Here is a 10,010-nt window from a genome sequence, read left to right as displayed (position 1 = left end):
GGTCAGTCCCATCCCTTTTGGGTCCACAGGTGGACAGCAGGACACTATAAATCCCCTGGTCCCTTTTCGTTATGACCTCTTCAATTAAACTGCTAATGAAGATGGCGGCGTATCCCCTTCTCTCCAACATTTCTTGCAGTATTGCACATTCTTTCACAAAGTCATTGTCATCGGATACCATTCTGGCCAGTCTAACATACTGCCGTTTGACTAAGGATTTCTTTTGGTGTAAAGGATGCCAGCTCTGAAAATGTAGCAAAGAATTAGAATAAGTGGGCTTCCTGTAAAAATGGGAAGTAAACACTTTCCTATCATAGTCTTTTTTCATGGTAATGTCTAAGTAGTGTAAAAGACTGTTGTCTTTGACCATAGTAAATTTCAAAAATGTAGTGGTGGTGTTAATGTAAGTAAAATATCTATCCAAATCATTCTCACTACCTTTCCATAAAAGGACTAAATCATCTAAATATTGACCATACTGCGCCCAAAAATGTATGAAGTCTGAGTCCAAAATATATAAATCCTCACACTGGGCAAGAACAATGTTAGCAAAGGCAGGGGCACAACTAGCACCCATGGCAAACCCTGTATCTGCTTAAAAATCTGCCCCTCAAAATTGATAAAATTATTGTCAAGAACTAACTCCATACAGGTACGGAGTGTTAGAATGGTGTTATGGTCCATACTGGTATTAAAGCAAAGATAACCATGAAACCATTCAAGACCTATGTCGTGGGGAATTACAGAAAAAAGGTCACAAATGTCAATAGTGACCATGATTAAATATTCTGGCTTGAATTTCCCCAGGAAATCCCATGAGTCCTTAATCACTCATTGTCTACCATCCAACACATGCTTCACCTTGCTGTCGATAAATTTAGCTAGGAAAAAAGTTTTTGAAGCTTTTGCTTTCACAATTGGATGTAAAGGTGGATTTGGCAATGGATTTGTGGACCTTGGGTATTCCAAAAATGGTGGGAATCCTTGGGTGCTTGAAATCAAGAAACTCGTAAAGGTCAAGACTGATTAGACCATTAAGGAGTAGTTCCTCGATTATCAGGTCGATGTTCCTATAAGCTATATTTAGCTAATTTCTAGACACTTCGACATAGGTTTCACTGTACAGCAACTCAAAAATGTTACCATTATAAACATCACTATTCATAATAACCAACTCCCCCTCACCTTTGTCAGGATTCACAAGTCTTAAATCACCTCTATCCAATATATCATATAGTAAAACTCTTTCAGCCTGGGTGAGGTTGGAAATGTTGTGATGTCTGTCATTCTTAAGGACTTCCCTAATCTCTGACTCACACAAAAGTTCAAAAATTTGCACCATAGGGTGTAATGGGGGGATAAATGTGCTAGGTCTAGATAACCGTCCCGGGTTCACGCATAGACCTACATCAGAAAAATGCAATGCAAGGTTCAACTTTCTACAAAAGGTTTTAAGCTGTAAAATCGTATCATCTACACTGGCTTTCCGTGCTGGCACAAAATTAATACCTTTAGAAAACAATTCCACCCATCCGGGACTCACATTAACCTGACTGTACAGGAAGCCCACTTATTCTAATTCTTTGCTACATTTTCAGAGCTGGCATCCTTTACACCAAAAGAAATCCTTAGTCAAAGGGCAATATGTTAGACTGGCCAGAATGGTATCCGATGACACTGACTTTGTGAAAGAATGTGCAATACTGCAAGAAATGTTGGAGAGAAGGGGATACTCCACCACCTTCATTAGCAGTTTAGCTGAAGAAGTCATAACGGAAAGGGAAGAGGGGATTTATAGTGTCCTGCTGTCCACCTGTGAACCCAAAAAGGATGGGACTGACCTGGCTGGGCAGAGTAGATTTAACATGGCTTGAACTCTCCCCTTACTCCTTACATTTTTTTTATATTAAACAGGTCATATCCAAATTTTGGTCGATCTTCAAGTTAGACAATGATGTGGTCAATCGAGTTGGTGGACAACCCCTAGTGGTGTACAAAATGGACATCTCGCTGAAGGGATTAGTTGAGAAAAAAGTATGGCAATCAAGTGCCAGTGGTAACTTTAGATGTAGAAGACGTGCACAATGTCCCTTCATCACTGACAAAGTCAAATTGGTAGGAAAAGGGACTATTATGCCATGGAAAAAGTATTATTGCTATTTTAAAGGGGTATTTTACATCGCAGTATGTGACACCTGTGATGGTTTTTATATTGGTAAAACCAAGAGAGCCCTTAAACAAAGAATCTACCAGCAATTATATGACATCAAATAGCATAACGAGAGTAATGCACTGTACAAACACATTAGGGTGTTCCCCACACAATCTTACAAATTTGGTGCCATTGATCATGTTGAGCTGGGTTCTCGGGGGGGCACTTGATGAATATTTTGAATTTTTGGAACTAAAGTGGCAAATAAGAGCCAACGCCTGTCAAATGCCTGGGCTCAATGACAGGTTGTCCATCAGCTCTTTGCTTAGGTTAAAATCTATGTATTGTTTTTAATATTTTTGATGTTGGTGCAAACAGATATTTTTTTAAGGTCACTGTTACTGTAACTTTATTCACCATTTGGTTTATGGTTCATTACTTTGTATATTCAAAAATGGTTAGGGGAAATGATGTCATCATTTAATTATTTCTTATCCAATGAACTGTCAGAGTTGGTTTTAAAAAGAAATTGTATTTGGTTCTGTACTATTCTGAAGAAGTCTGCACTTGATGAAAGCGTTTAATTAAAACCCATCTTGGTATCCTGTGCATGGTTTGTGGTTCAGAGCAGTACTTTCTTGTCTGAATGTATGCTTTTCTTACAATAAACCATCTAATAAATATTTCTAAAAAACATTTTTACTGACTTCAGAAATGCACAGGCAATTCTATTTTACATTCAGACCAAATAAAATGAGAGTTTCAAAAATACTCGCCTCTGTATTCGACATCTTGAACAGCTGGTCTGGTGACTGAAGCTGCTATGTAATGTAATTCTGCAGTGGATGGAATTCTTTTTTTCTTGGACAGAACATTTTCGTTGGTCTGCTCTACTGCTGGTAAATCATTCAAAATTTCTGTGGCACTGATGTCAACCATATTGATAAACCTGTGACCAACTAGATCCTTCTAAATAAGAAAACATACGAGAAAACTACTTGAACAGTTGTAATATCCCTTATCTATTAAAGTAGACATTTCAAAGCAAAATTATTTGTAAAAGCAATCCTTCCTTGATGAATAAATGATTAATATGCTGTAAGGAAAATCTGTGTGGACTACACAAGAATTTAAAATATTAATGCAAATATACTTACTTTTCAAGGTGGCTAGCTGTTTTACTGAAATATATCAAGTGTAAATGCAAGGCCTGTAGTTTTTACGAAGACTAACAGTTTAGTTGGAAACATTAAAACAATGTTTTTATTTTACTAACCAAATCAGACTTAGTACTTGAGTGGTGCATTGACTTAGGTCTGGGAGTCACATCACTGGAGTATTTGAGGTTTACAAAAACATCTGGTGGCAAAACTTGTGGAACTTCCGAAGGCAGATCTAGTATGGATAAGAAATGTTAAGTATTAATGGTGAAAGTTATACTACATTTTAAATTAAGATGTTAATATAAACCTGTCCTCTCAGACATAATAGGAATGTGACTACTCACCATACGCTTAATCTTTGAGAGAACGCTATATGGTGGTTAGCAGTATGGATCTCTTTCCTGGATTCCCTTTCCTTGGCATAATTCATTCACTCTCTACCTATTCTATTTGAGGATGGACATGCCTTCCCATGAGTGCACACCCTGGAATTCACATACTACACTACGAACGTATGCACAACCTCACGCTCCTCAATTCTGTCCCTAAAGAAGCTGACTGAGCTGCACCTGAAAAATGTAAACAATAAAGACTTCAATGTAAAATTATAAACTTTCAGAACATATAAGGCTACTAACTCATAACACTGGTGGAGGAATGGTCTAAACACAAGGACTTTGAGGAAGGATAAGTACCCACTACAGATGGCCCTCTCAAAGATCAACTTATGTTGTTAAAATTCTTTCTAAAGGACTTCTGTAGTGGGTAATATCTGGGACACTTCATCCCAAGATTAGTACCCAATACTAATCAGTCTAAGTGGGAACACAGGCTGTAACATGTGTGTTACCACGGATCACCTTAATTTTAGGTAAGGTAATGTTTGTGGGGTAATTGTTCCTATCTGAATGGTTAAATTTAATTTTATGAAGATTACATAGCTTTGTGTATTTGTTCTAAGTTAACATTGTATGGGGATATTTTGAAAATGTATTTAGTTTTTTGTTTGAGGATTTTCATTAAAACAAAAAGTACTGAAAATGTGACACAGGTTCGAATGGAGATGAAAAGAAACAACTGTGTAAAAGATCAGCCTGCCAAACAGTATGTGCAAGTATCGGCATCTACTTTTCTGAAGTACAAGCAAACACAGGAGGGTTATGGCTGACAAAGTTTGCAGATGACTGCAAACTGGGCGCCATAGTCGAAAACACATCTGACACAGATATCCTCCAGAAGGGCCTCACAGAAACGGATAACTGGTGCCAGAGCCATGGCCTGAAGTTAAACGCCAAAAAATGCATAGTCATACCCTTCGGGAAAAACAAGGTTACCCCTAGCTACCATATAGATGGCAATCCACTGAGCACAGAAAAAGTCATCAGGGATCTGGGGACCCAGGTTGACAGTAGCCTTTCGTTTGACACTCATGTTGCTAAAGTAGTTAGGAAAACCTTCTATATCGCCCACCTGATCATGAAGGGATTCACATCTAGATCAAGGGAGGTCATCATCCCCTGTACTCATCACTCATTAGACCTATGATTGAGTACAATGCCCCGCTCGAATGTATCTGACCAGACACCTGCTGCAGCTTGAAAGGCCCCAAAAGGTCCTCACCAAAAGGATAAAGGGTCTCAAAATATGTCTTATGCTGCCCGACTGAAAGAACTCCAGCTCTATTCAGTCTCATACCGCTTGCTCAGAGGTGACCTGTGCCTGACATATAAGGCCATGTCAAACCCAGATTTGATGAATATGCTTCACCTCAAAAAATCTAGATCCCTCAGAACCACAAGGGCGGGAGACTTAAACCTTGACACGGTTATAAATAGAACGTGCTGGAGGGACAGATTCATCACCCAGAGACTCCCTATGCTGTGGAACAAAATCCCGGTACATGTGAGGCAGAGCACCTCTCTGGCCTTGTTCAAGAGGAATCTTGACCAATGGATGGGAGATTGCAGATATACCCCAGGGATTACTTCAGTGTCACTGCTTGACAGAGGCACAGCAAAATGATAGGCATAGTTTTTATTCAAACTAAAGGGGTGGCGAAAGCCACATAACTATGGGCTAGGCTTATAAATGCCCTTGGGCAGATAGCCTAGTATGAACCTATGAACCTAAGTAAAATAAAAGTTGGAAATGCACATTAAAAAAACTGCCATGTATGTTGGGTGGGAACAATAGCTTTTTCTCAATGTCTACATTAGCCATATTATATTGGAAAAGAAAGCTGTGTAAGTTCCACTTACATGTAACAGTAGATGTTTGCAGAACATAGTGCCTTAATGGCTTATGAGCAGCAGTGCTGTACTACCCTCCAGCTGGCTGGCTGTCAAACCTCAGAACTCCTCCTCCTGTTTTTCTGTAGCTGTGAAGGACCAATCAGCTGCCAAAAGCAGGAAACTCCTTAATAGTCACAGACAGAAACCCTTCAGTTTCCTCTTAGGACCTAACAGGAACAGCACACAGCCCACTGTTTCAAACTAAAAAAACACACACAGACAACATAACAAACGCTGCTAAGCAAAATCAGCAAGTGCAACAACACACTAAGCACATTCAACCAAAGAGGGATAGTGGAAGGCTACTGTCAAGTAAGATAGTGTGTTCGATGAACATCTACTGTTACACAACTGTACTATGTTCAACAAACAGTGCCTTACTGGCATATGGATTGATTCCCAAAACTTCCCCACCTTGGAGAAAAAAGGTTGAGAGTTCAGGAGCACCCCCCCATCCCCCCCCCCCCCCCAGAAAATGGTTCTCTCGAAACCTGCTACAGATCTGGGAAATGTATTTTAACAAGAAGTGCTTCTTAAAGGTATGGAGAGAGGACCAAGATGCTGTCTCTGGAATAATACTGTAAGTCCGCTTCTTTCCAAAACATCACTAAGGGGAAAAATAAACAACTATAATGTGCCTTTACCCTTGCCTGGACTGGCTTCAATATAGTGGATGTAACAAAAAGACATACTATAGAACAACCCATGTGCAAAGGTATGCTTATCAACAGGTTAACCTTTCTATGCCCTAGAGAAGGAAATAAAAAAGCTTTTTGGTCTTCCTAAAGAGCTATGCCCTGTCAAGATTGGATGTCAGCTGTTGATGCACATTAAAGGCATGAAGCATCATCATCCTTTAATTTTATTATTCTGACAGAACACAGATAGGAAAATAGATTTGATGAGTGTAAATTTTAAAACCACTCAAAGCAATACAGAGGGATTAGTGTGTATCACAATCCTCTCCCTGTGGAAATCAGGTAAGGTTGTCCCGCCATGAAAGCTGCAGCTCTGAAACCAGCCTTGCAGATGTCAGAGCCATAAGCAAAAAAGTTTTACGCATTAAGAGCTTGAGATGACAGTGAGCTAATGGTTCACAAAGGTGGTAAGATAATTTTGTCAAGAACATAACAGAGATCCCGTACAGGAGAAATTTGTTTGTGAGAGGTTCTCATATGCAATACTCCCTTTATAGCCTGTTTTATCAAAAACAGACAAAGAAGGTGGTTCTATAGGCAGACATACAGAGATGGCCACTAAATGGATGTATACGCTAAGCCAACCTGAAAAAGCTCACACCAAAATATCAAGATGAGAGAGATATTCCAATATGGCTGTACTCTAATCAACAACTTAACTTAGTCTCTCCCAGTGTGAAAACAGAAACTGAGAAAAGGGAGCCAGTTAAACTGTCTTTTGGGGTAAAATTCAGTTACTGGATAGTGAGCAGACTGCATAGATGCCAGTAAAGAAGAAATTTAGAGAACCTGAAATGGACATGAGAAAATATTGTTTGGGAAAAATCCTGTAGTTGTTCAGCAAAAAGCAGTTCAAGCTTCAGCTTTGGTACAAGAGATGGCCTTTAGTAATTTAAAGGAAAAAGTAAATCAGATATAATCAGAGGTGATTAAAATAAAATAAATAATGAAGAAGTATATCACCTCAATTACCAAAACACTAGGAAAACAGAAACTGCTTTAACTAGTTATTCAGATAAAAGTACAGTTGTATAAAATTTTACCACACAGTACACTTGTGTAAAATCTTACCATAACAATAGATGTCCTTCTCTTCACTGGTACAGTATTCCGTAGGGAAGGGATGTGCCGCCCTTGGCAGTATGCTGCATGGCCAGTATAAATAAGCTTAAAAGAGATCTTATTTGCACCATATGTCACATGTATGCTCCCTGTACAGAATGTAGGGCACAAAAGGGAAGTACAGATGCAACTACCTAGAACTGAATTGCCTCAGAACAGAACAGTCGTCATAGGACAAAGACGTCCATACACATCCAGAAGGAAAAATGCAGAATAAACAACAGGGGATTGGAGGGAGGGAGTGAATACTGCAACATTGAAAAGAAGAACATCTGCTGTTAGGGTAAAATTTTACACAACTGCACTGTGCCCCTCTATATCACAGTTGCAATATTCGGTACAGAAGGGAGAGTTAAAAAAAAAAAAAAAAAAAAAAAAAAAAAAAAAAAAAAGCTCAAGAAACAGAATGAGAGGTAGAAGGCTGAGAAGAGCCCTCAACAAACTCACATAAAATGGTTTCAGTAAAACCTGCTCTGGCCTTAGAAACAATATCCAACTTATAATGCTTAGTAAAGGTATGCACTGAATATCAAGTAACAGCTTCAAGGACAGAAATGGTGTCCAACGCCTTGAAGAAGGCACCAGAAGAGGCAACAGCCCTAGTGGAATGAGCTCTAACAGAAGCAGATAGAGATTTGCCATGAAAAGAATAACAAATGAAAATGGCCTTAGATATCCAAGAGGAAATGATTTGCTTATAAGCAGCCAAACCCAAAGATCTGGGATGAAAGGAAACAAAAAGCTGACCTGACTTACGGACAGTCATAGTTTTATTCAAACAGTATCTGAGCTGTCTGTGTAAATCCAAAGTATGCAGGACCCTCTCAGTAGCAGACTGAGGAGAAGGGAAAAAGGGAGGGAGTTGTACCGACTGATTCAAGGACAACTACCCTGGGCATAAAAGAAGGATTAGTACTAAAGAATACCCTCTCCCTGCGTAAAAAAAAAGGAGGAATCGCCATAAGGACTGGGAGCTCAGAAACCCTCCAAGCAGAAGTAAGAGCCAGCAACATAACAGTCTTCCAGGTACAATGTTGCACAGAAGCAGAATCTGTGGGCTCAAAATGAGCTAGATTTGATATTTCCAAAACAAAATTAAGGTCTCAAAGAGGAGGAATAGGCTTTCTTGGAGGCCTGATATGCAGTACGCCTTTAAGAAATTGCTTGACCTCAAAACAGGAAGTCAAAGGAGGATTCAAGGGCAGATAAGCAGAAATGGCTGACAAGTGGGCTTTCACAGAAGAATAGGCTAAGAAAGTAAAATAAAAAATAAAAATAACCCCAAAGGGGCACTTATCTGGTGTTGCTTAATATTCAGCACAGTAACAAAGTGTTCAAACCAATTGGCAATAACGCCATTCCAACTGGCAGCAAAAGAAGTTCTAGGTAGTCGTGTCTGTGCATCCCTTTTAAATGTGACATACAGCGCAAATAAGATCTCTTTTAAGCTTATTTATACTGGCCAAGCGATGGGCTGCCCAGGGTGGGACATCCCTTCTGTACCAAATACTGCAACAGTGACTTAGAAGGACATCAATAGATACCCTTCTCTTCATTGTTGCAGTATTCTTAACCTAAGGGGTCTCCTGCCAAGGAGAGCCCAATGTCTAGCCAGTATGCCAAAGCCTTCAGCTCTTACAGGTGCTGTACATCACACACATGCTCACAGCATGATGTAGGGCACAAAGGTGAAATACAGACACACATTCTCAGAAATGAAAAAGCCTTAGGAGGAACAGAATATCCTCAACGACAGGTAGGAACACATGCATCCAGAAGGAAAAATGTAGAAGGGAGAAGGGCCCCTCAGCCAGCAGGGCACCCAGAATACAGGGCAAGAGTCAAGACAGAGAGGGGAAGAAGGTGGGACTGAATACTGCAACAGTGAAGAAAAGGGCATCTTCTGTTAAGGTAAATTTTACATAACTGTACTACGTCTTTCCATATCACTGTTGCAGTTTTCTTAACCTAAGGGAGAGTACAAGAGCTCAAGAAGAACCCTGGGATGAGGAGAAAGGTAGAGAAAAAATGTCAATGAACCCATGTAGGACACCCCTACCAAAGCCTGCTCTGGCCCTGGAAACAACCTCCAACTTGTAATGTTTAACGAATATATGAACACAAGACCAAGCAGCAGCCTCACGGATAGAACTGCTATCCAGACCCTTGAAAAAGGCACCTGAGAAGGCAAATGCCTGAGTAGAATGTGCCTTTACAGATGAGGGAAGACATTTGCCATGAAAAGACTAACAAAAGGAAATGGCTTTAGAAATCTAGGAGGAGATGATTTGCTTAGAAACATCCAAACTCAAAGTCCTGAGATGAAAGGAAACAAAAAGATACTCATATTTTTTCTAAATAATATCTGAACTGTCTATGCAAATTCACAGTGTGAAAACCCTTCTCACTGGCAGACTGTGAAGAAAGAAAAAAAAGGAAGGAAGGTGAACAGACTAAGTAAGGGACAACTCACTGACCATCTTGGGCATAAAAGGAGGATTAGTACGAAGAGACACCCTAACTGTATGAAAAACGAAAAAAGGAGTATCAGACATAAAAACCTGACTTTCAGACACTATCTTGG

At 39.7% G+C, this 10,010-nt stretch overlaps 1 protein-coding gene across 1 annotated transcript in view; it reads right to left on the bottom strand.

Annotated features, from left to right (window-relative positions):
- Positions 1 to 10,010, bottom strand: part of CPLANE1 (ciliogenesis and planar polarity effector 1) — a 4,248,669-nt gene that overhangs the window by 732,986 nt on the left and 3,505,673 nt on the right. Inside the window, exons 39-40 of the mRNA XM_044076333.1 lie at positions 3,429 to 3,547; positions 2,929 to 3,121 (exon numbers count right to left, since the gene is read on the bottom strand). Coding sequence (XP_043932268.1) covers positions 2,929 to 3,121; positions 3,429 to 3,547 — 312 coding nt within the window. The remainder of the gene's footprint in view (positions 1 to 2,928; positions 3,122 to 3,428; positions 3,548 to 10,010) is intronic.

Source organism: Protopterus annectens, chromosome 1.part0 (genome assembly GCF_019279795.1).
Source record: "Protopterus annectens isolate FY-2018-M chromosome 1.part0, PAN1.0, whole genome shotgun sequence".
Classification (NCBI taxonomy): Eukaryota; Metazoa; Chordata; order Ceratodontiformes; family Protopteridae; genus Protopterus; species Protopterus annectens.
The sequence above is the reverse complement of the archived record's forward strand: the minus strand, read 5'-3'. Positions and strand labels throughout refer to the sequence as shown.